Source organism: Ictidomys tridecemlineatus (genome assembly GCF_052094955.1).
Source record: "Ictidomys tridecemlineatus isolate mIctTri1 chromosome 12 unlocalized genomic scaffold, mIctTri1.hap1 SUPER_12_unloc_4, whole genome shotgun sequence".
Classification (NCBI taxonomy): Eukaryota; Metazoa; Chordata; class Mammalia; order Rodentia; family Sciuridae; genus Ictidomys; species Ictidomys tridecemlineatus.
This window is the reverse complement of record NW_027520962.1, coordinates 354,864-381,102: the sequence shown is the minus strand read 5'-3', so window position 1 is coordinate 381,102 and position 26,239 is coordinate 354,864. Positions and strand designations below refer to the sequence as shown.

The 26,239-nt window shown below is 48.2% G+C and overlaps 1 protein-coding gene across 1 annotated transcript; it reads left to right on the top strand.

Annotated features, from left to right (window-relative positions):
- The first annotated feature begins 10,297 nt into the window (after positions 1-10,297).
- On the top strand, positions 10,298-22,319 carry LOC144372317 (ral guanine nucleotide dissociation stimulator-like). Its single transcript, XM_078035697.1, has 9 exons — positions 10,298-12,830; positions 13,798-14,006; positions 14,243-15,635; positions 16,933-17,048; positions 17,215-17,445; positions 18,254-18,368; positions 18,563-18,660; positions 18,825-20,030; positions 21,952-22,319. Exons 5-8 carry the CDS (start codon positions 17,326-17,328, stop codon positions 19,050-19,052), a joined length of 561 nt encoding a protein of 186 aa, XP_077891823.1. The 5' UTR covers positions 10,298-12,830; positions 13,798-14,006; positions 14,243-15,635; positions 16,933-17,048; positions 17,215-17,325; the 3' UTR covers positions 19,053-20,030; positions 21,952-22,319.
- Positions 22,320-26,239: the final 3,920 nt, after the last annotated feature.

The following is a 26,239-nucleotide window of genomic DNA, read 5'->3' as shown; positions in this document are numbered from 1 at the left end:
ATTTGATTGTGGCATATCTGTAGTATGGATTCCTAGAAGCAAAATTGCTGGGTCAAAGGTGACTGCACTTAAAATTTTGAATCTGTGTTTGCTGGTAGCCCCCCAGGGTTTTCCCCAGACTGTGAATGTCCTTTTCCCACCTTCCCTGACAGCACAGATGGGGCTCTGGCCTTTGCCAGTTGGCAGACGAGAGACCATCCCTGCTGGCACTCTCCTTGGCATTTCTCTGATGGGTACACCAAGTGCATGTACATGTGTTATAGCACATGTGTGCTCTTCTGTGTTCTCTGTCCTCCACCCACTTTGCGTTCCACTTGTTCGTTTATCTGAGTCCTTTGTATATGAGGCACACATATTTGTCCCAATGTGTCATCTCTCTGGACTAGTAAATATTTCTCCTGCTGTGAAGAAGTTTTTAAAAAGTTTTGCTTTATACTCAGACTCATAGTCTTAAATGGCTTTTGACTTTGTCTTAAATGTTGTACTCAACTGAAAAACACAAAAATGCTCCTTTTTTTTTTTTTTTAATTAGTACTAATTTGAGCATTTGGGACTAAACTTTTGTGGTTACTATTTAAGTCATATCATTTTCCCCCTATTTTTTCCAATTGGTAATTTGAATATATGAAGCCTACTGATTTCTACAAACAGGATTTTCAATTAATTCTTTTGAAGTTTTCAAATAATCATCCTTATGAAAACAATTCTTATTTTATATTGTTCTAATTTTTGTTTGTGGTTTCCCTTGTCATTGATGATACCTTGAGAAAGAGGTCACTGGTGACACATACATCCTTGTCCCCTGTTCTAAAGGCAGCTTTTTCAGTGCATATCCATTCACTTCATGATACTGGCTTGAGGTAAGATGCTTTTGAGGTGCTGGGTATCTATCTGTTCTTTTTATAAGCAAATATGAAGTATATCATTACTTCACAGTTTTGCCCATTTCCATCTATATTGACCCAGCTATACCTCATTCCCCTGCTGGAACGGGTTGTTATGTATTTAACCAATCTCCAATTTAGAGACACTTAGTTGGTTTCACAGTTTTTTACTACAAAACAGTGAGTGTGAGTGCCACTATATCTGTAGGATAAATTGCTAGGTTAGGGATCCCAAAATGCAATTATATTTTGAAAATAAAGATTGTAACCTACATGACCAGTTACACACATACACATACCAAACTTGGAAACTGAAAATGATCCAGGGTCAGACCTCAGCAGGGAAACCAATACCAAACTTCCTCTTGAAGTGTCTAAACAACTGGGAATCCATAAAGCCATATTGACAGGATTTTGTTCCTTTTGAAAATGGCTGTTTTCAAAGTAAACCAAGACTGAACAGCTAGAAACTGCACGTGTTTATCTGTGGGAGACAGCTGCAGGGGCCTTAGGCCCTGGGTGGCATGGCCAGTGTCATTGCCAGCCCATATTCTATTCCTGGCTCTTTAACTTGGATCACACTCAGAAACATCCCCATGTGACACCAACAGCGTGTCTGCTGTTGCCTGTCTGGTCTGTGATCTAATCCAAGGGCTTCCTTTAAATTAAACTTCTCAATCTGATTTCCTAGCAACGGCTTGTCCCCAGGGTGGGACAAATCTCAACAGAGCTAGTTATTTTAATCATTTCAGTTAGTAGGTATTGTTTTGCTTTTTGTACATATGCCTGGTACAACAAAAAACCTTCCTTTAGTTGTAATCAGTGGTCTGGATTTTATGTAGCTAATCAGCACCAGGGAAGAAGCCCTGAGTCCAGAGGGCACCTGAGAGGAAAGTGACAGGTCCGTGCAGGGAGGGCACAGAGTTCTGGCTCACTCCACTGCAGGTATCCCTGCAGGACAGAGCTGGCTGGGGTGCGTTCACCTGAGTCTCAGCCCCAACTCCTCCTGAGTGTGCAAACCTTGGCTGGACCCAGCTCCTGGTCCAGAGTGAGACCTTTCTCGGGCCCAGGTATTTCCTAGTCATTCTTGAGCCCTGCTCCACATTCGAGTTCCAGCTAAGAAACTAGACTCTTTACTCAGGGGATACAGAGACTCCTGCTTGAGCACCTTCCTGGCTGGCTTTAATCTGATCTAAGGCAATGGTCCTAACATTCATTCTCCCTAAAGAAAAGCCCAAGGGTGGCCTGTGACTCTCGAAAGTAGAGCTGCTGGATAGCCAGGCATGGTTACTCGACACGGCAAACCTGGAAAGCCTCCGTGCAACCTTCTCTGCACTGATCCAAGGAGCCTGCGTCCTTGGTCCTCCTCTCCCGTCCTTCAAGTCCGTGTATCTCTCCCATTTGTTTCATTCTGGAATGTTCAGACTAACCCATCTCTGGGTTAGTTAGGCTATGGCAGGCTAAGCTGCTGTAACACAGGAAACCCTGTGGGGACACTCAACTTGATGATGAGGATGACCACCACGACATGGAACAGGATGCAGTACAGTTTCACCACCTGATGTGTCACCAGAGCAAAGCCGCCTGCAATGAGCGGGCAGCTAAGGAAGCAGCGCTCGAAAACTGCGGGTGCCCGAGCTCAGGGTGCCCTCCTGTACCCCAAGGTCACTAAGCAGGACACACCGCCCCGGGGTCAGGCGCCCAGACCACCAGCTCCCAAAAAAGGCAATCATGCCACTGGTTCACCACCATGAGCTCCTCCAGCAGCATGGAGGAAGCGGCCAGATCACTGAAGCTGTTCTTGCAGTGCCTGTCCCAGCCAATGCCACAAGGGCAGGTCGCCACACACCAATGCATCAGTGAAACTTGGGTCAAAGGACCGGATTCTGTCACAGAACAATTCCGTCCTGATGACAGCAAACGCATAGTAGACCACCTAGGGTGGGAGGCGCCGGACACCAGGGGTGACCCAAAGTCGCAGAAGCAAGGGGCATGGAGCGCTAGATGCACCCAAGTTCCCACAGAAGGGCAGCAGTGTTCACAAGGATTGTGGCCTCTCCAGCCCAGAGCCACGCAGCTTAGGGGAGTGAGTGGGAAGGGATCGCTGCTCGGCCGGTCCCTCAGAGAAGCTTGGGTAGTTGGTGGAGAGATTAAGGCACAGCTAGGTGGACCCCCCTGGACCTCCCAGGACATTTACCAAGTCAGAAACTAAGCTGCTGGCAAGGCAGCAGGGGGATAAATACCCACTAACAGAGGTTAGTCCCCTAGTGAAGGAGAACTGAAGTTGGATCTTTACCTGTTCTTTACGCCAAAATTAACTGCAAAGGTACCAAAACAAACAAAAACCAACCCATAAAGGTAACAGGGTGGAAAGTGGGGCAGGAAAAGGGCTTCCTAAGCATGCTGTGAAACCTAGAAACTATAAAAAGATCAACAAGTCTGACTATATAATCAATTTAAACTTGTGTATAGCCGCACACCGCCTCCCCCCAAAAAAAGACTGTGGAGAGAGGGGAAAGTGACAGATAAGGAAAAGTCATTGTCTTATGCATAGATTACCACAGACCTGTCTCCTTAATAGGCCAAAGAGTCCTACAAATCATATCAAAAGTAAAAGTACCAGCTGGGCCTGCGGGCACACGACTAAAATCCCAGAAGCTCAGGAGGCTGAAGCAGGAGGATTCCAAGTTCAAAGCCAGTCTCAGCAATTTAGCGAGGCCTGAGCAACTTAGCAAGACCCCGTCTCAAAATAAAATATGAAAAGGCTGAGGATGTGACTTCATTATTAAGCACCCCTGGGATCGCTGGTACCAAAAACAATAACGCTAATAATAAAAGTGAAGGTAATAGAGAAATAGAACCACTGATGTTACTGGAAATATGCATAAATGGCCAAAATCACATGGAAAAGATGCTCAGTCTCATGAGCAACTAAAGCAATGCATGTCAAGACCGCATGGTGCTATTTTCTCATCTATCAGATCTAGGGAGAATGGAAACAGTGAATAAATCCATCTCTGAGCAGAGAAACATACATCACACATGTCATTTGGAATCCATGCTAGAGCATGTTTGTGAAAGCAAGTTGTCACTATCAATCCAAATCATGAACCCATTTACCTTTGCTCATCTCTAAAAGAGCACCCAACACTCACACTCGTGTGAGGACACAAAGATGCATGCCCAAGGATGGCCTTACCACATGGTCTGTGAAGGCGAAAGGCAAGCCCACCCACTGGTCAGTGGTGTTCTAGAGTCTTCTATTTTGGGGACAATGAATTGGGGGTGTGCACCACACACCAGCACACGTGGAAGGGTTTAGGAAGAACGACAAGAGCTTTGACGGCTGCCTCTGGGAAGCGGCATCCCAGAGCTGGGAATGGGGGACCTACAGCTGACTTTCCATTCTCCTAGGCTAATAGACCTGCCGTTAGACAGAAAAAGAAAAGCAAATGCCCTTCTTCTGCAGTGTGCACCCCTTCAGGATCCCTCAACAGCTCTAAACAAGAGGCCCCCAGTCCCAAATGGCCTCTTATGACCTTGTTCTCACCAGCACCAAACAAGAGAAGTAGGATGGGGCTGGGGATGTGGCTCAAGCGGTAGCGTGCTCACCTGGCATGTGCGAGGCACTGGGTTCAATCCTCAGCACCACATAAAATTGAAATAAAAGATGTGTCTGCCGAAAACTAAAAAAATAAGTATTAAAAAATTCTCTCTCTCTCTCAAAAAAAAAAAAAAGAAAGAAAGAGAAGTACGGGGCTCCCTCCACAAGCAGAACACAGGGTCTCAGCCTGGGGCGGGGGCAGAGCCATGATCTGGAAGGACCCCATGTCCCTGTGAGCCCTCTGCTGGCTAAGAATATCCCCCTGGGCCTAAGAATATCCCCTGGGCCAGGGATGAGGAAGACATTGCCTGGGTCAGCCCGATGGACGGCTGGCATTCCACATAGCAGCCAGGAAGTGCGCCCAGTGCTTCTAGAAACTTGGTTTTCTGTAAGACTGGCCGCTGGAGACCCATACCACTCACTGACTTATTCTTCCTACTGGAGTCTAATACTCCTATGCCTTGAGGCTTAGAGTGATTTCACATCGAATAGCAAAGGAGGGCATGAAGGCAAGTCCACCAAATGTGATCATCGTGGGCCAGCGCTGATCAGAGTGGTCACCATCACCTGGAAACTAGGAGCAAACCGAGTTCCTGGCAGGAGGCAAAGGAGAAGGAGGAGAACAAAACTGATGCCAGGCCAGCCCGTTTTCTGTAAAGCCCCTCCCTAGTCCTGCAGCTGTCCACACGGTGGCCCTGGCCAGTAGCAGAAGCCAGCCTCACAGAATGGGTGTCATGAGCAGCTTCCCGCAGCAATAATAACCTAGAACTCCAGTGAGACTCAGGTGGACGAGGAATAGAGAGCTGCTTGGCCTCATCTGCTTTTCTCCACCAAAGTTGACCCCATTTAAAGCTGTCCTGGAGGAGCAGGCCAGTCCTGGACGGAGGTGGCTGCCAGGCATCCCTGGAAGGGCAGCTGCCCTAAATCAAAAAGTGTGGCTGGGCCAGGTGTGCTGGTGCAGGCCTGGAATCCCAGCTACTCAGGAGGCTGAGGCAGGAGGATCACAAGTTTGAGGCCAGCCTGGGCAATTTAGAAAGCCCCTTACTGAAATGTTATTAAAAATCGCATTTTAGGGCTGGGGTTGGGGCTCAGTGGTAGAGTGCTTGCCTAGCACACATGAGGCACTGGGTTCGTTCCCAGAACCTGATAAAAAATACTAAATACTAAATATTGTCCTTCTACAAGTAAGAAAAAGGTTTTAAAAATAGCATTTTTAAAAAGGGGGTGTGGATGTAACTCAGTCTAACATGTGTAGGGCTCTGGGTTCCACCCCCAGTATAAAAAATAATAATAATAACTGAGGTTGGGGTTTATCTAGGGCTTTGGGGTCCAACTCCTGGGTATGCACCTTGGTTGTGCATCACTGGAAGAGTGACTTAACTTCTCTATGCTTCAACTCACCACCTATAAAGTAGGGATAGAGAAAGTTCCTACATCAAGGATTGTGGGTGGGATTTAATAAGGAATGGTTAACACACTTGGGTTAGCATTAGCCACCAGCAGGACGACTCTCACGCTGTCACATGCAGGGCGAGGCTCAGGGATGAAAGTGGCTCACTCGTCCCCAGGGAGCTGACGGCCAAGTGCTCTTAACCCAGCCTCTGGCTCCTGCTGTGGGGAGGACCTGGGTGGGAGGCCAAGGCAGGCAGGAGATGGAAGGGTAGAGGGCAGCCCCGAGTCACGGCCCAGTGTTGGAGAGATGACCAGGTAAGAATCTGGTGTAATGGACTCCTACACGCGAAAACCCTAAAATACTGCATGGCTAGACACACACAAAGGCACCATCTCTCTCAAGAGCATTGGATATAAGTGTGTGTGTGTGTGTGTGTGTGTGTGTGTGTGTGTGTGTGTGTGTACACATAGAGACATATATTTCCTCCCAGTGTTGGGGATTGAACCCAGGGCTCCACACACCAGATTATTGCTCTATCAGTGAACCACATCTCCAACCTGAATACGGAACACTTTTAATAATTTTCTGGTGTCCCCCTTCCTGGCCCCCAAATCTCCACAGTGCAGGGTGGATTTTCAACAGAGAACTGAGTAAGCACCTGATCCTCTGTGAAGCCTAGAGCTGGAGGCACTGACCTGACTGAATGGTGGCATCAGCCACCGTGGCCATCAGGCTGCGATTATGATCAGCGTGTCAAACCTAATGGCAAAAGCAAAGTCCATTAAGAATCAAGTGAGAGGCATGTCAAACTCAGGCTCTGATGGATCCCCAGAAAACTGAACCAACAGCTTATGTGAGATAACTAGCCAGTGCTAAAATTCATTTCTGGAACTTTTAGGTCACTACATGGGAAGCAAGAAACACTAGGCTTGAACCATCCCATGATCATCCATTGGCTGCTCTGAGTCACCTGCAGAGATGCAGGAATCACTAACCCACATCACTTCGCCTTCCACAAAAATCTATACTCGTGAAGAACATTTTTATTTTTCTATTTTTGGGCACCAGAAATTGAACCAGGGGGTGCTTTACCACTGAGCCACATCCTCAGCCTCTTTTTTTTCTCCATATTTTCTTTAGAGACAGGGTCTCGCTGAGTTTCTTAGGGCCTTGCTAAGTTGCTGAAGTTGGCTTTGAATTCACCATCCTCCTGCCTCGGCTTCCCAAGACACTGGGACCACAGGCGTGCACCACTGTGCCCATCCGGTGAAGAATACTTGCAGAATGCACAGTAGGTCTTTCCTGGTATTAATTTTACTATGTGCATTACGACTTAATGGAAGTAGAATTCATCGTGCCATGACTTTCCTGTCAGTGGTGCTAAAGGAGAAGAAAACACCGACCAGGTCCCCCCCCCAGCCACGTGCACTTCGGGAGAAGTTTCCTGGCACTAAGAGCAGTGGTCACTGGAGTCAGACCCCGCCTAGCTGTGCACCACCAAAGTCAGCCTGCGGCTTGCATCTCTGTGCCCTGCAGAGCTCAACACACAGCAGCTCAAGACGCACCGGCTGGCACACAGCACCAGGGCCGAGGGTGGAGACCAGCGGCCTGGAGAAGGGAAGGCTCGTGGGAGACATGTCCACCGCTCAGGGGAGGGCTGGCCAACAGCCCGCTGGCCAGCCACACAGGCTGAGTTTCTGACAGTGAGGTTAGGGAGCGGGCCAAGGAAGCTGCCAAAGGAAATGCCTCCTTGGCCATGATGTTCTAGGATGCCTGGCCTTCATCCCTAGTCTCATGACCTGAACGCCTAAGAGCCCTGTCTCTCCAGTGATAAGTGACAGAGGTGGAAGGAGCATCCTTTGCTATTCATCACAAGCCCTTTTTCAACCCCACCTGAGCTTAATGAGGTCGCCCTGGGAAAGCCCCTCAGGATGGGGATGTGAATCCACAGGGGAACCTACCAGGGGATCAGAGAGCTAGAACTTCCAGCCCCACCCTCATCCTTGCCCCCTACCTCTGGGGAGGGCAGAGGGGCTGAAGATTTGGTCGATGACCAATGGCCAATGTGTAATCCGTCATGCACACATAACGAAGCCTCCACAATAAAAACAATAGTGTTGGGGGAGCTTCTGGGTTACTGAGGGGCATGGAAGGGCGCACCTGGAGAGGGTATGGGAGCTGCGCACCCCTTTTCCTGCACCCTGTACCTCTCAGTCTGGCTGACCTGAGCTGTACCCTTGTACAACAACCAGAAATCTAGTAACCGAAGTGTTTTTCTGGTCACCTCTGATTTATAGGCGATCAGTCAGCAGCACAGGTGTTAATGTGGACATGCAGTTGGTGTCTGGAGAGAGGACAGTCTTGGGGACTGTCCTCAGTCTTGGCTCAGCCCTCAACCTGTGGTATTTGATGCTAACTGTGGACAAATTGTGTCCAAATTTGATTGAATTGCAGGACACAAAATTGACGACCAGAGAGTTGGACAGTTGGTAGGTGTGAGAAAAAATAACACATACTTGTTGTCAGAAGTATTGTGAGTGACCATAGGTGGGATAGGGGTGGATCACCAGGTTGGACAGGGCAGAGTGGGGGGAAGGGAGGGGCTGGAAATGGGAAAGACAGTAGAAGGAATCGGACGTAACTTTCCTAAGTTCATATATGCATACATGACCAGTGGAACTCCATACCACCAAGTTCAACCACAAGAATGGGAGATTATACTCCATGTATGTATAGGTCCAAATACACTGTACTGTCATTTATAACTAAAAAGAACAAAATTTTTTTTAAAAAAAAGAAGTATTGTGAGAAAGTAGAGAAAAACATTGGGCTTCCTTCTTTTAAAGATCCTTCCCAACTCCAGGATGTCAAGGTCTGTGGTTCTCATTTTAATTAGACAGTTCAAATTGACTTTGGGAAGTTCGGCCTTTACCCACACAGAGGGTTCCCCTCCAAGAGCTCATTATAAGATGCCTCTACACAGGTGGAGCTTGGAGACCTGCAGCCATGTCTCTGAACTGTGACAGGAAGTCCCCTGTCCCCTCCCTAGGACACACACTCACCAGTTCCAGAACTGCTTCCTTTCAAAATAGGCTCTGGGCTCATGCGTGTAGAACTTCAGGAGGATCTCAAGAACTACAGAGAAAGGAAAAGCCACTCGGCTAGGAGATGAAGGGGTTCTTCTCATCCAGGGCAATTAACATGGCGTTGATTAGAATGACGACATCATAAACCCAGACAAAGATCCTGCCTTGGGGGGAGAGAGAGACCCTGTCACCCGCATTTCAGCGAAACGAGTACGATCCTCTTTAGGGCCCTACCGGAGAGACTTTATTTCTCAGCATCCCCAACACACACCACTCCTCACCCAGGAAGGTTCTAGCAGAGCTGAAATTCATCTGCCTCTGCTACCCTGATGCAGCCTTCCTTTCCCAAGAGGAACCAAGGAGGGAGAGAGGTGCAGCTTCCCCAGGCTCCCCTAGGGGGCAGCACCTGGGTCAGATGAAAGCTGAGGCAGAATCAGGGGGCAGGGAGGTGGTTAGGGTTCGGTCCAGGATGTCCCCAGGAAAAATCGCAGCCTTTAATAAGAGAGCTTCAGAAAACCTACTCCCCATGCACACCTTCCAGGTCTAGCTTCCTAAGTTTGGAGACAAAGTGGGTGAACAAGCCAGCCTGCCAGCCCCGCTTCAGCTCCCCCTCCCAGCTCCTGCACAGCTGCCCCAGGTGTTCAGGTGCCCCAGGGAGCCTGCCATACACACAGGTAGGGGACAGCATGGAGAGGCCACCCTAGTGTCCTCCCCTGTGAGGAGCACTTCTGTGATTCAAGATTGGAATTGACAGAAAAGGGTCTCCGTGTAAAGATCTTTGATAAATTCCAAATGCAGGCAGCTAACAGGGACATTCACCTGTCTCAGGGGCTTCGGAGCCATTTGCTTTTATGAAACATTAAATGTAAAGAAAACAAGAGGCCACTATGGCTGAGAATAGGCCGCACACGTTAAAAGGAAGGCCTTAAACCAGGATAAATGGCTCTTTCCAGAGGCCATCGGCTAGAAAATTAAGGGATACACAGTCCTCCTTTAGCAGTTATCCCAACAAAGCTGACTCATCAGTCCTGACCATAATTCACAGAATCAAAGTGCCAGGTTTGTGTCAACTTCGTGTTTATGCTGGTGGGGCCAGGACCTCCTGAATTCAGAGAGGGATCAGCTTCCCTGGCTCAGGGGAAGGTTGTGGTTGCATGTTGCCTAATGCAAGTTATTGAGTTGAAGTTGCATTTGATAATTCTAAAATATGGAAGGAAGTATGGTTTTTGGTCCACTTGAGGATTCACTCAATAGAGTATCAGACTTTGTTTCTTTTTTGTGGCACTGTGGAAATGTGAATGAGAACAAGTTGGTGACATCTTTCAGGTGGAAACATTGTCCGAGGACACATCTTGAGGACTCATCAAGTTGGCCAAGAAGCCATTTTGTGAAGCCCCTGTTGTCTCAAGGCTTTTGACGATGAATTCATGTGTGGAGACGGTAATTCTTCATGGACCTTTGAATTTGGTGAGTCACGGAACGTATCTGAGTAGATCATCATTTACCAACATGTCCACAATAATCTCACATATTATGCATAACAGGTCATGGCTGGGTAAATATTACCATTTCCTTATTTGCTTTTAAGAAAAGTAATAATGACATTATATTTTCTCCTTTTTTTGCCTTGAAGTATGTCAGTGTCTTAACCAAGCATGATTGTTGGTAGGTAGGCTAGCAAGAACTTGAACTCAGGGATTTTACTGTCATGTAAATCTATTGTTTTTCATTGATTTCTATTAATATATCCAGGTTGGCATCCATTACCTTTTAAGCATTTCACTTTCCCAATTGTGGGCACCCTGACAGCCCTCAACCTTCTGTAAGCACAGACAACTCTATAAGGAACCTGAGGATAAATTTCCCTGTGCATGTCCCCTTGTGAAACTGCTTAAGCACCACCTGGTTTACACACAGGTGGCATTTCTAGATCAAAGTGTGCATGTTTACTTCTTTGACTAAGCACTGCCAGGTGGCTCTTCTGAATAGCTCTACCTGTGGGCAGGATTGTATTATCTAGCTTTCTAACTTTTGCATGTGGAGTAGATACATAGTGGGAGCACACTGTTTTTGTTGGTATTTTTCTTGGTATCTATTCTGATGCTTTTCACTGGGGGATTTTCTCCTGTGAAAATGGGCTTCCTCTGGATGCCTCTGCCCGTTCCTCTACTTGACCTTATTTTCTTCTTCTTTTTAAAAATTTTTCAATGTGACTTTTTAATTTTAGTTTTATTAAAGACATTGTCCTTTGCTTGCATAGTCTATACCTAAACACTAATCCTTGCTCCAAGGCCCAGCTTGCTCTCAGCTGCCCTGGGAGGGGAACGGTCTTTGGTGATAGCCAAGAGACACCCCTGTAGAGGGCACAAGTGCTCTGGTTCTCTGGTGTCTTGTCAGCAGTGCTTCCCATGCTCACAGAGGGTTTCAGACATTATAAAATTGAATGAGTTCATTCAGAAATTAGAAGTTCTATTGAAAGATATTTGCATGAGCCAAATAAAACCTATTTCTAGGCATCCTGGTGAAGACAAGGTTTTATCTTTATGTCTATGTTTTTTTCTATGTTTTGTTGTTGTTGTTAGAATGAAATTCATATGTTGCCAGACCATTCTAGCAGATGTGTAACTAGATGCCATTTAAATTACCCACTTTTAAATGGTAGACATTTTTTTTAATGAACACTGCCCGTCTGCACCTTTTTTAAAAACAGGACTGGGCTGAGAAGCCCAAATACCAATGGTTAGCTGGAACATATTTTTCATTTGGCCTGTCAGTATTCCCTGAGGTCCTCTGTGCAATCAGCTTCGTTACTCCTGCTCCCTCACTGGATTTCATAGAAACCATATGCTATGTATGAATCAGAGACACCAATCCCTGATTAGATGCTACCCTACTTTCCAGAAAAGACTGGGCACACCATGAGTTGCACAATGATGGGACCAGGGTCCAAAGGCTGCTGAGAGGGAAGGACTGGTTATGAATGCATTTTTGAAGGCTCCAAGCTGGAACTCTAGAGGCACCAAGCAGGGCAGATGCTGGTGGGGGTATATGGGTACTTGTTGGTGAACACATGCACACCTGAGATGGGTAGGCATGGAGGAGAAATCAGCAGCCCATAGGGCTTTTGAAAGTGATCTTATGTGAAAAGAGGCTCAGGTATGGGCACAGGAAATGACATCATTGCCTTGACAATGGATCAAACAGAACATGGAACCCTGGTATCCAGGCACCCACTTAACTGACCGAGCTCATTTGGTTGGAGAAACTGGAGTGAGAAGGATGTTCCCCTGTCCTTGCAAACAATGCCGAGCCTCAGGCTCCCAGGAATCTCAGGGGGGCCAACTAGCCCTTTTGTGGATGCACTGGATGAGGCTTCAACTTAGACGCCAGATCCTCTGGCAATTGTCGCAGAGGAGCTCAAGAGTAACAGTGAGTAGCACAGGGCAGTTGAGCCCAGCAGGCCCTCTAGTCTGATCCCTGATGAATGGCCCAGGACTCCTATTCTGACTGTGTGTGTGTGTGTGTGTGTGTGTGTGTGTGTGTGTGTGTGTGGTGTGTGTGTTTGTACTGATGGGAACTGTCCCATTGTGCTTTGACTCTAGTGTATTGGCACAAGTCATTTTTCTGTTTGTCACCATTTCCATTTTGAACCCACCATTCTTGGTCCCAACCCAGGGTGAAAATGATGAGAACACGGAGGAGCCCTTCAGGGTACAGAGCCTTGAACCTTACAGGCAGGACCAGCTTAGGAATGAGCTCCTGCCTGTAATTTGTGGGAGGAACCTACATTTCAGCAGCAACATGGGGTTAATCTCCTGGGATTCCATCCCCACCCAGCAGGTGCTGGATCTTTTGTTCCCAAGGTAAGCACCAGACCACCAAGCCCAAGTGTGTAGCCCCCTCATGCCTGGGTCTTGGGGCTGCCATGTACCTCTCAGGGACCCAAAGGTTTGTGATACCTAATGAGATAGAGGACCACACTCATAGTGGAATTTCAGCCCTGAATGGGACGAGTCCTGGAGGTGCCTGCCACAGCCTTGCAAGGGGAGTGAACTTTCCCTCTTAGGCAGAGAAACCATCCTGACTCCAGCTGATCCACAGAGGTCTGTGGAGCAGTCCCCACACACCTGGCACCACAGCTCAATGGTGTGAACTGAGCTCATTCCCAGGTGGACTCAGCGAGGCCAGGTGGTCTTTCTGGTGTGATATTGGCTTCTTGAAGAACGTAGATCTGTGCCAGAGGCGTCTCAAAACTCGGGCCTTGGGAAAAGCACTTTTGGGTTAATAAAGACATGTTAGTATACATAGTGGGACAGAGCGTCCTAGCTGGGACATAGCTGGACAGGGGCTTTGGACATGGCAGCTCCCACACCCAGAGAGATGTGGGAATCAGCAGTTTGGGCTCATTCACTGATGAACATGGAGAAAGCACCCACTGTGTGAAAACATGTTTCCAGTCACATTTCATAATTCAGTGAAAAATGGAGTGCAAATGACCGCCATTGTGTCCCTTTTCATGGGGGTCAGCCTAAAACCACAGGTGCCATGAGTACATATCCTACATGTGACTGCATCCCTGACTCCATGAGGCATAACTGCACGTTGTCCTCTTCAGTGACTATGGTGGACCCCTGGACCAACTTCAACATAGAATGGGCTTGGGGTCAAGAGGGTGGGCTCCTGTTTCCAGAATAGGGACCTGCAAGGTGATTTGACTTGGGAAGGCTGAGGAAAGACTGCTCTCCCCAGTGTAGGGTCAGAGGTTTTCTCTGGAGGCCGTGGCAAAGGCAAAGCCAGGGTTTTGCTGACTCCACACCTTTCTCCCCACAGTGCCTCACCTTCCTTCCTGGGGACCTGGATTAACTTCTACACCGAGGCTTTCCATCAGCCTCCAGGCTCTCTGAGTCTGCAGCAGCTGCTGCCATATATGGGGCTCTTGCTGGTTGGTTTGTACCTGGAGCATCAAACATACCACCTCCTGGCCACAACTGAAGATGGCATATCAAGCCAGGCAGCGCCTGAGAGCCAGGCGGACCGGGGTGAGTACCTAAGGGTATATGAGGAGAGGTCCGACTCTTGTCCCACTGCAGGGAGTCTGTATGCCTGGTGTTGGGCTGGAAATTAGGATAAGCCTTTGTCCATTCAGGAAGTGACCCCAGTCTGCAAAGAGGTCCTGTGTGGGCTAAGGGCCTGAGTTCTTCCTGGCAGTAGGGGTATTGTCTGTCTGTGGGAAGGTCAGGGCAAGGCAGTCATGTTGGCATCTTTTCTCCTCTAGCTACAAGCTCAGTTCCTGTATCGGCTCCTCAGCCAACCCCAGAGCCAGAGCCTTCTCCCAGGGAAGGGGCAGAGCCGGAGTCCAGGACATCAGGGGTCTCCACTCGGTACTCCCCACGGCCCCAGTACAACAGGCGGGTGAGAGGCAGGTGCCTCATTCACGTGTACCTGGAAAATGAAATGGCAACACAGTATAGGAGCATCCTGGTGAGTCTTCGAGCAGGGGAGTCTCCTGGGAGCCCACAGTGGGGAAGACCGAGTCCACAGCAAACACCTTGGACTAGGCCTGTCTTCTTGAACTAGAGCTTCTGGAAGGTCAGGAAAAAGAGCATAAAATGAGGAAGAGGGAGGCGGGAGAGCAGCAGCATGCCAGGTCTGGGTGCGAGTGGGCCTGCGTGTTTTGGGGTGTGCAGGTTAGAAGTGCAGGAGTGAGTGCTGGGTTCAGAGGAGGTCAGAGAAATATCGAGGGTACAGGCCATCCTCTACTGACCTTGGTATTGAGGAGGAGTATATTGAACCATGGAGGTTGAAGCAGAGAAGTTGGCAGTCATTTTCTTGTGTGTGGGAGGGGATATGTTGCTGGTTGAAGGGAAGGGAGCCATTGTAGAATGATTAGGGTGGATAGGTGTGGGTCACAGACAACTGGGGGCCTTGGAGGGGCCTATTAGTGTCCTAGTTTGCATGTATGTGAATAGAGATTTAGCGGCTCTCTCTGCAGAATTTTTCTGGGTGTGGAGTATCCATCATGAGACTCTGGTGTCCACCTGCAGGGGAGCCATGTTGAACCACAGCACCTGCTGAGTCCAAACCTCCTGACACCCCAGCAAGCACTGACACTCTCGAGCCCAGCAGCTTCCATGCCTATCATTAAAGAGTCCTAGTGTGTGTTGTGCCCTGGCTGTCAGGACCAAAACACCTAGTGTTTGTGCCTGGTCCACACAAAAATGCAGCTGCATCCCAGACCAGAGCAGGGATATGGAAGTCCACTGGACCATTCCTCCCATCTTGATGGGAGTAGAGTGTGTCTGTACAAAGCCTTTTGGTTCTTATACCCTTGTCCCTGTAGGGCATAGCAGGTTGAAGCAAACTCTTGTACCAAGATTGGACTAGAGGCTCATAGGAAGACCCCACATGATCACATGAAGGCCTCAGGTAGCAGGGTAACAAGATGGTGCCCTTGTGTTGAGAGCTCTCTTGTCTCTGATTGTCCTTGAGCACTGTCCTCTGGGTAGCTACTCCCAAATTCCCTCTCTGATGAGCCTTCTCCAACCCTGCTCAGGTGACCTGCCAGGACAGCACTCAAGTCATCATCCGCAGGGCCTTAGATGCACACTTGCTCCAGCAGGAGGATCCAGAAAACTACGAACTTCTGCAAATTGTCTCGAACCATCAGAGTAAGTGGAACCATCAGAGGGTAGGGAGCAGTGAGTCACAGTGGGCTCACGATAACTGGGAGCCAAAACACAGTGTGCATTGACCCAATGCCCAGGAAGAGTATGGTGGGACTTGTGCACAAAACAAAGTGTAATGATGGGGCATAAATCTGCAGGTTCTTCATGTTCTCCAGGGGCTGTGGACCTGCCTATCATGTGTTCTTTCCTTGGCCTGAGGAGGCATTGCAAAGCTATTATCCACAAGGGGCCAAGAACACAGGCTTCTTTGTCTTGTGTTAAAGAAGACAGACAACCACAGGATGCCTACTTTGGCAGCCTTTCCTGACCTAGACGAGTACATGAGAAAAGCAGTTCAATGAACAATCATTTCTGGCTTCCAATCTTTCTATTCCTTGCAAACTGAGTCCACTTAGGACCAGAGGCCATTTCTAGAGAGAAGTGTGTGGTAGAATAGAACCCTTCACAGCTTGTAAACCCTTCTTGGAGAGAGAGAGGGGGGGGAGGGAGGGAGGAAAGAAGAAGGAGGAGGAGGAGGATGAGGAGGGGGAGGAAGAAGAGGACGAGGAGGAGGAGAAGGAGGAATAGTAAAATGAAAATAAGTTTAAGGAAGAGACCATGAATAAGAAGGTCAAGATGACTATTAGAAGAAGCATAAGGAGAAGATGAAGAAGAACAAGAACAAGAAGGAGAAACACAAGCCGAACAAGAAGTATAACAATAAATTGATTAAAAATGTGAATGAGAATTATACTCATGAGGAGGAAATGCAGAAGTGGGGAACTCAAGAGAAATATATTGCTCTGGATGGCACAGCCCTGCTGTGGACATCCTCCACCCACGCTCAACACACCTGCAAACCACACCCTCAAATTAGTGTAGCTTTGTATGAATGGATGAATCCACTGGCAAGGTGGAGGCACCCACCATCAAGTGCTTTTCCCCAAACCCACCTGTGATCATTGCTGCAGTGGGGAGAAAACCTTGAACACATGAGTCTTTGGGGACCAATCCAGATACAAAGTGTAGCTGTTTGTCTTTAGTGGGTCCAACATGAACTAAGAGGGTCTGGGGTACAAGGGGCTATTTCCTTGAAAGGTGTTCCTGTACTGGACCTCCTGTGCATAGAGGGTCCTCAGGGAGGAATCAGTGGGGAGTCTTTGGTGGAACAGTAGCTGGATTCGGGGGCTCTCAGGTCTGTGTGTGAGACGTGAGCTGGCAGAGGTTCTCAGTTGTGGGAAAGGTTGGGTAGTATATTCCTTGATTGTCACCTACCACGCCTCTGCCCCTGCCTCTCCAGAGCTGAGGATCCCTGCTGATGGGAAAGTATATTACGACCTGGATGGAGGAGTGGATTATAACTTTATTCTTCGGGAAACAGCTGCCAGCAAGTCGTTGACGGTCAAGCCAAATGAGGTAAACAGCCACCTTCTTCAGTCTTTATTCCTGGTGCCACTCCACATCCTCCAAGGGGACAAGAACCTCAGGTTCTGGATGGATGTTGTAGAATGCCCACAGAACCAACTGCCAGGCTGGGTGGGGTGCAGTTGCTGGGCTTTGCTGATGTTGTCATCCCCCACAGTTCTTGGAGCCTTCTGTGGCAGTGGCATCCAGGACCCCAGCAGCTGTGAGCAGCAGCTCTACAGTGGCTGCAGGACCATTGCCCCAGGCCACCCAAAGCAATGAGTGCTGCATGAGAAAAGTCACCAGTAGCAGCTCCTCACTGCTTCACTCCAGCGAGCAGGTGGAAGACAGCCACTTTGTTCACGTCCTCCTAGAGGGACAGAGCCTGAGGGAGACAAAGTGCATCCTGGTAAGCGCGACAGCAGGGCTGCCTCTGGGTGTCCACACAGCGGAAGGCAGGAGACACAGCCAACCCTGGGGCTATGGTGGGAAATAAAGAAGAGAGAGGTCTGTCTTAAGGGCTTGACCTGAGGAGGGAGAGCCTCAGCATGCCCAGCTCCAGTGGTGAGTGGGCCTGTGTATTGTGGGTTTTGCATTTGCAGGCCAGAAGTGCAGACGGAAGTGCTGTGGACAGATGAAGGCAGAGATATGTCTAGGGTGTAGGCTGCAGTTCCTAGAACTTGGTATTCTCAATGAGTGAGGTTGGAGCAGAGGAGGTGGCAGTGATTTGTCACATGTGTAGGAGGGGATGTGTTCCTGGTGGCAGGGAAGAGAACCTCCTTAGCATGACTAGGTGTAGGAATTTGGGGTCGGGATCACCTGGGGGGTCATGCCAAAGCTTCGGAATGTTAGCCTTTGCATGTATGTAAATTCGGAGCTAAAGGGGTTCTTGGCAGAATTTCTATGGATGTGCAGTAGACACACTAATGCTGTAGGTGTCCAGCTGCAGAGGAGACATGTTCAGTGACTGCCAGTGCTGAGTCCAGTACATCATTACAACCAGACCCGCACCGAGCTTCCAGAGGCCAGGGCCTCTCAAAGCTGTCATGAAGCACTCAAGTGCACACTCTTGTATCTGAGTCTGTTTTGTGTAGTGGCAGTCAGGACCAAAATTTTCAAAGCATCTGCCTCTTTTTCTCCTGAATGTTTGACCACAGTCTTCTGGGTAGCTCCTCTAAAAGCCATTCTCTGATGACATTTGTCCCACCCTGATCCAGGTGACCTGTCAGGAGACGGTGACAAGCCTCATCCACAGGGCCTTGGACCAAAATTTGTTGCAGCATGAGGATGTGAACAACTTTGAGCTGCTGAGTATGATGTCTGAGGATGAGAGTAAGTAGGACAATCAGACAGTGGGGAGACATGATCCACAGTGGGCTCAGGATAACTCACAGCCAAGAGAAAGTGGGCCTTGTCCCCAAAATACCAAAGTGTGGTGGGCCTGGCAGAGACTCTCAGGGGTTGTGGGTGTTTTGTGGTATAATCCTTGAGTGCCACCTAACAATTCTCTCCACTTCGCTCTGCAGAAATCAAGGTCTCTGACCACTCACTGGTGTGTCTGTCCATGAATCCGGGAATAAAATATTTTATCGTGAGGAAATGCCCCCAGGTCAAGGGAAAGGAGGTACACCTACCTTATTCAAGCTGTACTTGTGCTGCCATTCCACTCCCACCTGGGGAAATAAGAAGCCTGAGCACCTGGACATATGTGCTAGAAGCCCATAGAGCCAACTGACAGGCTGGGGTGGCTTTCTGTTTCTGGGTTTGCTGATGTTCCATCCCCCACAGTTCTCAGAATCAACCTGCAAGTCCTCCAGGCCGCTTTCCCACAAGCAGGTGGGAGACACCTGCTTAATTCGTGTCCACTTAGAAACACAAAGTCCAAAGATGGCCAAGACTGTTTTGGTAAGCCTGGGAGCAGGGGTGTCCCCTGGTGCTTACACCTGGGTGGGGAACAGACACTGGTCCAATACCATGGACTACTCATGCCCTCTTGAATTTGGAGCTTCTGGATGATCAGGAGGATAGAGGGGAATCAAGAAGGGAGAGGTCAGTGTGAAGGGCTGGAGCTGAGATGAGGGAGAGCAGCAGCTTGTCCACTGCCATATCTGAGGGAGTCTGTGTGTCAGGTGGCAGCATGCAGTCCAGAAGGGCAGGGGCAGGTATGGGTGACAGATGAGAATAGGATAGGACCTAGGTTGCAGGTTCCCTTGTATGGGATGCTGACATCTATGGAGGAGGACAGCAGTGTGAGGTTCTGCATGTTCCTTGAACAAGGAGCTGAGAGAGTCTCTCTGCAGAGTCGATATGGATGTGGAGCAAGCACACTAAATGTCCAGGTAACCCAATGACCACCCTTGCCGGATGAGGTGCCCTCCTACATCCCAGCCAGCACTGAGCCTCTGGAGGCCAGGAGCTCTTGTGGCTATGTTTCAGCACTCCTGTGTGTGGTCATGTTCCTGGGTCTGTTTTTGGCCCTGGCAATCCAGACCAAAGCCTCTAGGTTTTGTGCCTAGGCCATTCCCAATGCCGCCTGCATCCTCGGGCAGACCTGAGATCTTGGAGGCTATTGTCCCATTCCTCCCAACTTGTGGGATGAGATTGCATCTGTATGCAAGTAGTTGAGTCCTTTCACTTCAAGAGGAGTGCAGCTCCACAAAGAGCAATGGCAAGCCCAGGAAGTCCTATGTACAAGGATTGGGCTAGTAGCCTATGGGAAGAGCCTACACGATGCGCAGGAGGTCACCCTCAGGTAGTAGGGTCATGGATGTTGCCCTTGTATTTAGAGTGGAGGTGCCTCCAGAATGCCCCTGCCCACTGCCCCTGAGTAGTCACTTCAAGGCCCATTTCCTGAAGGCCTGTCTCCCATGCTGCTCCAGGTGACCTGCCAGGATAGGGCTCCTGTCGTCATCCGCAGCGCCCTCGACCTACACTTGCTTACTCAGGAGAAACCGGAGGATTATGAGCTGGGCCAAATCATCTCTCACCGTCAGAGTAAGTGAGACAATCAGATGGCAGAGAGCAAGGGTCAGGATGTGGAATCAGGTCAACTCTTAGCACCAAAGAGTAGTCTCTGACCCCCAAGAACACTCCAACAGGGTGTGTGGGGTTCTTGCACAAAGACAACTGCACTTCTGCTGGTGGAAGTTCTTGAGGTCTAATAGTGTACCCCAGTGGATATTGCGGCTCCCCACCAGGTGACCTGCCCAGGACATGAACAGGCATACAAAGCTGACATCATTGAGGAGTGAGGAGGAAAGCCTCTTTCCAGGAGCAGTATGCTTTCATGGTCTGGGATAGGAGAGGTTTCAAAGAAACGTGGGAATGCATGGGCTAACGATGGAACTGGCATTTGGTGGACTGAAGCAGTACTATTGAAAGCCTTCTGTGTGACCAGAAATCCACTGCCTGGGCAGAGCATTGCCAGGATTCTAGCAAGCAGTAACAGGATAAAATTGGGAAGAAAACACAGCCTGGGAGACAGCCTGAATCATTTGTTTTTGCATAAATTCCATGGTCTTCCGCACCTGAGTCCACTTGCCAAGGAGTGATCACAATAGCCGGGTTGTGATCCCTAACTAAAGTCAGATGAGGGCTTCCTGAGCACGTAGCCACAGAGCTCATCTGATAATAATGCCAGTGCTTTTTCGTTGGTTGGTTGGTTGGTTTTTGTGAGCCAAACACCACAGCATCCATTATCCCAGCCTATGTACACTGAAGACCACCATCCCAATGAGTTCTAGGATCACTTGTCTCCTATCTTAACCTTCTGTTAGGTTAGTAGAGTCTATGGAAGAGGAAGTCTGTGTGGGGCCTTGGTAGCCTAAGAAATTCATGGCAGAGATCCCCACATCCAACCCAGAAGGGATGGAGAACAGGCTATAGGTTAGAGGAGGGTGACAGGAAACAGGTGTTCAGAGAAAGGAGAAGCGGGCTGTTGTATTCCCCCACTCGGGGTCATGGCACCACTGGGCCATACACCATGTTGGAGGGAAGCAGTCCCTTTGCTGGTCTTTGGAACCATTGTTCTCAGTAGGGCAGCATTTGGAATGTGGCCTCCATTCTCAGAAGCCTGGTTCACATGGAGGCAGGCTCCACCAACACAGAAGCATGGCTCTAATGTGGTATCCGTGCTGGTCAGCCTGTCCTCACTGTGGCCATACTTGAGGAAAATAACTCAGAGGAGGAATCCTAGGCCTTTTCTCTGGGTTTCATAGCTTTCTCTTTGGGTGTGCACTGAGGCTGTCCATAAAGCTCTAGTGTGTGGCAGTGGAGAGCTCCTCAGCCCTTGCCACACAGGCATAGACTGGGAGAGAGAAAACGAGGGTGGCAGAGAGGGAGAGAGAGAAAGATGGAGAGGAGGAGGAGGACCTATACTTGGAGAATGAGGATTCAGTGGAGCCAACAGGAACAAGGTACTGTTGCCCAGGGCGCAACCCTGTTTAGGTCTTCCTCCAACCATGCTCAACCTTTCTTCCAGTCCCTCCCACCTCCCAGTAATGTATTCATCTTGAATGAGAATTTCATGTTGACATCAGAGCACTCACCATCCAATGCTTCCCTCCAAACCCACCTATGAAGATGGCTCATGTGGGGACTGAATCTTTGGCACAGGAGCCTTTTGTGGGAGATTTCAGATGTAAATCTAGTGGTGTGCTTTGGCAGATGCAAGAGGACCTGAGATGTTCTGGATTCCAAAGCCTTTGGTATGACAGACATTAGGAGTGTTGAAGTGCTCTGCCTAGTTATTCCTCAGGGAGGACTGTGGAGGCTGTCTTGTTGGTATTGGTGCTGAATTGGAGAGCTCTCAGGTGTGTGGCTCTGGCCTTTTCTGGGACAGGCTCTCAGATGTTGGGGTGTCCTAGGGAGCACCTCCTGAGTGCCACCTTCTTTTTGTACACCCCTCTCTCCCCAGAGCTGAGGATTCCAGCGCAGGCCAACGTATTTTATGCCAAAAATCCTCACAAAAAATCCAACTTCGTGCTGAGGAAAAGGAGCCTCTCCCAAAAGAATGATGAGTGGATCCAGCCTCAACCTCCCTCTCGTCCTGCAAAGAAGGCTCCAGCCCTCCTGAGGATGCTTGCAAAAATCTGCTGCTGTGTGCCTGGGCGGGGCTGAGGCAGCCCAGGAATATTTACATTGATTACTATTTGCTTCAAAGTTTGAATCTATAGTTTGCCATTGTCTTTGACCTTGTTAGTAACACAGTTGTTACTCTATCCTGTATTTTTTGTTTCCATTAATATATTATTATTTTAAAATATATATGTTTTTGTTACCTGATCTACTCTGATGATTTGAGTATACTAAATGTAGCAGTGTTTCCTAACGGACACATCCAAACCAACAGGAAGGAATGTTTCATTCTATCAGCAAGAACTTCGGTATTTAGGAGTTTGGCAGATGGCATTATCTGAGTCAGTTTTCCAATGGGGGCAATGAAGTATCAGCTATCATGGTACAAACACAAACAAAGACACACAAACACACACAAGAGCGCACACACTCACTGAGAGATAGATAGACAGATGGAGTTGGTCCCTGCTGAAATACTTTGGAGACGTGGTTCTGATTTCTCCCATTTTGGGGTATTTTCAATTGCACAAGGTATCTTGCAAATGAACCCATGTCTGAGGAAGACATACATGTGTACTTCACATGCCACTTTTCACATAGCAGGAAGGTCATGTCATGTAATATTTTTCATGCAGCTGTGTTTTGACTGTGAACCATCCCATGAGGTCAGCTGTGGAATTTTCCAGTGGTAGCATCACAATGGGGATCCACTCTTTGGATTTGGGGATATTTCCGATTTTCTTGATTCAGATTGGGATGATATATATATAGTTTTTGATGAAAATTCTGCATTTGATGGTAATGAATGCCATGCATCTAGGAATCTGTAGACTGCAGACAATGAATGGATGCCTACTATTGCCTGGACTGGTCTGAAAAGTCCTGTAGCATCTGAGCATGTGTGAGGGCTGTACAGGTCTTGCAAAATGTCCAGGTCAGATGATCCTGCACAAAGCTGAACTCCTAGTGGTCTCCACAACAGTGTAAGGGCCAAGGAGAAACACACTTCCACACAGAAGATGGGAAGCTACCTTATGAAGGTGATCATAGGTAAGGGATCCTCTTGGTAGGACCCATTTTCTATGGGGCCAGAACTGTGCTCTGAATGTTGTTGCTGAGAACTTGGAATTTTCTAACTGAAGCAGTTCGTGCAAGCTGCTTCCACTTGCAGGAACAAAGTGTGTTCTCGTTGAGCACTTTAGGCTGTCCCTGGTTGAACTAGAGTGTCAGAAGCACTTGTAATGATTGGCATTCACAGTTTCACATTGAATCCTCTGTGCCATCTGTCAACCACTGATGGCTGCAAGTGGGGAATGGAAGCCATTTGCTGCAAGCAGTTTCAACTTGCAGGACTAACTTTGTTGTAAGTGGGCACATGGTGTTTTTCCTGTGTGAGCTAGAAAAAAGCAAAACTGCTTCTTACAGGTGACAGGCATGCTTTCACATTGAAGCTTTTGTGCCATTGATCCAAAACAGTTCACTCATGTGGGCACCTGAACTTCAACTGTATGTGGTAAACAAGTGTGACAAATGGATGTTAGTGAGACTTTGGAGAACGGACCTTCTCAGCTGGTCCTCTTTCCTCCTGCAAGTTGGTGATCTCTTTCTGTCACACTTTGTGTTTCATGCCTGAACTGTGCCCTGAATGTGCTTGATGAGAACAGTTTAGAAGTGCAGAAGTGAAGCTGTTTGCAGAAGCAGCTTCAAGTAGCACAAGCTAACTTGTTCTCAGTGAGCACATGGAGATTTTTCCCTGGTTGAAGCAGTGTGAATGAGAATGGCATCTCAGAGCTGGTAGGCATGTTTGCATTTGGCAAACATTGCCATCTATCACCAAGAGTTCCTTGCATGCAGAAACCTTTTTTTTAAGTGTTCTCAGAAAGGTCTGATGAGTGGATTTCCATGGAATTCCGTGGAATTGATCTTTTCAGCAGTCCTCATTGGCTTCTCAAAATTGGTGATCCTGGGCGCAAGGACTCTCTTGCTAGCCAACATTGTATTTTGGGCCTGATCTCCACTCTGAATGTGCTTGCTGAGAGTAGTTTGGGAGTGCAAAAGTAAAGCAGTCTCTCAGCAGCTTCAACATTCAGGAGCTCATTTTGTTCTCAGTGAGCACATTGGGGTTTGTCACTACTTAAACTAGCATGAAGAACCACCGCTTCTCAGAGGTGGCAGTTTCCCTCTGAACCATCTGTACAGTTGGTCAATGCGAGTTCAATGCAGGCAGGCGCTTGGATTTCAAGTGAATTCTGTGACAAACAATTGAGCAATGGATTTCAATCAACCTTGGGCAATTGCTCTTCCCAGTGGGCCCACAGTTCTCCTCCAGTTGCTGAACCTAGGTCCAAGGGCTCTCTTGCTAGCACTCTTTGCATATGGGCTGAAACTGTGCTCTGAGTGTGCTTCCTGAAAATATTTTGTAAGTGCAAAACAGAAAAATTTTGGCAAGCAGCTTTCATATTAGGAAATGACTTTTTTCTCTTCGTGCCCATTGAGCTTTGTATCTGGCTGGAGTAGCCTTAAATCCAATGGCTTCTGAGAGCTGGCAGGCCCAGTTTCCATTGGAAGCAACTGTGCTCTTGGTCAATGGCAAGTTGGTTACTGTCAGGTACCTGCAGTTTCAATGAGTTTTTAGAAGAAGGAGACCAAGGGGATAAGATGAAACTTGTGCAATTCATTTCCTAATCAATGTTGGTGATGCTAGACCAGAGTGGACTTTTGCAATGATACTTTCTCATGTTTTTTGCAGGAAATGTGTTCTGAATGTGCATCCTGAGATGCATTTGTAGGGGGCAAACAGAAAAAGTTTGTGCACAAAGTAGATTTGTTCTCAGTAAACACGTGGCGGGTTTTCCTTGGTTGAACATGCAGGAAGCAGAACCTCTTGTCAGAGCTGATGGCACCATTTCACTTGGAACCATCTATGCACTCAATATTAAGCAGAGGTCATTGCAGACAGGCTCATGCAACTTCAAGATAGTTTTCAGAATCCGTTTGAGGAATGGATTCCAAAGAATCTTTGAGGTATTGACCCACCCATCAGTCCTATCACTTCCTCTCTGAGCAAGTGCTCCAAGGTACAAGGGCTCTCCTGCTAGCACACTTTGGATATTGAGCCTGAACTGTTCTCTGAATGTGCTCAATGAGAAGAGTGTGAAGTGCAGAAGAGAAGCAGGGTATACAAACAGCTTCAATTGCAGGATGTAAATGTGTTTCTAGAGAGCATATTGGGATTTGGGCTTGGTTGAACTAGTAGGAATTGGAATCCTTCTTAGAGCCAGCAGTTATGGGCTTTACTTAGAAGTTTCTGTGTCTTGTATAAAGCAGAGTTTGTTGCTCATGGGTACCTTCGTTTCCAGTGAGTTTTCAAAAAATTTGAGAAAAATATTTCAATGAAACTCTGGGCCATTAATCTTGTCAACCGTCCAATGTTCCACGTGAATATTGGTGATGTCCCAAGGGATCTCTGGGTAGCACAATTTGCACTTTCACGTTGTCTGAACGTTCTGGCTGAGAAAAGCTTGGAAGTGCAGAACAGAAGCATTTTGTGCAGGCAGCTTCCAATTGAAGGAACGGTCTTGTTCCCTGTAAGCACATTGAGGTTTGTTTCTGGTTGAAGCTGCATGAAGTGGAACCGCTTCTCAGAGCCAGCACTCTCAGTTTCTCTCTGAAGCATCTGTTCCATTGGAAATGTAGATTCCCTTCAATAGGGCCTCATCTAGGGAGCCTGCCCATGTGCTTCCCACTTGATTCAAATTTCTCCAGTGCACTTGTTGTCAAAGCAGGGACTCCAAGGAGAGAGGGGCTCTCCATTCTCCACACTGAAATCTCTCAGCAGGGAGGACTCCTCCATGCTTGGATGGCAGGGCTGTGATCACCTGGAAGGTGGAAATAGAAGGCTTCCAGGGGGCTGGTTGTGTGCCTAGCCAGGGTGCTGGTCACTGCAGTGCATTTAATCTATGGATCTCAAGGAGACTTATGCTGCAGATTTGTGTAATTCTGCATCTGTTTGCACACAGTTCTTCATGTGGGGAAAAAGCAGTGTTCTCAAAGTTTGCTTTACATTATACTCAACTGGTAATTTACAAACCCCAGTGTCCCATCTTAGCCCAGAGCCATTCCATCAG

Excerpts from the sequence above, each read along its gene's own strand:
- LOC144372317 (XM_078035697.1), top strand. The coding sequence starts at position 17,326 with ATGAGAAAAGTCACCAGTAGCAGCTCCTCACTGCTTCACTCCAGCGAG. Across the intron at positions 18,369-18,562 it reads TATGATGTCTGAGGATGAGA|AAATCAAGGTCTCTGACCAC; the intron begins GTAAGTAGGACA and ends TTCGCTCTGCAG. Across the intron at positions 18,661-18,824 it reads CCCAGGTCAAGGGAAAGGAG|TTCTCAGAATCAACCTGCAA; the intron begins GTACACCTACCT and ends CATCCCCCACAG.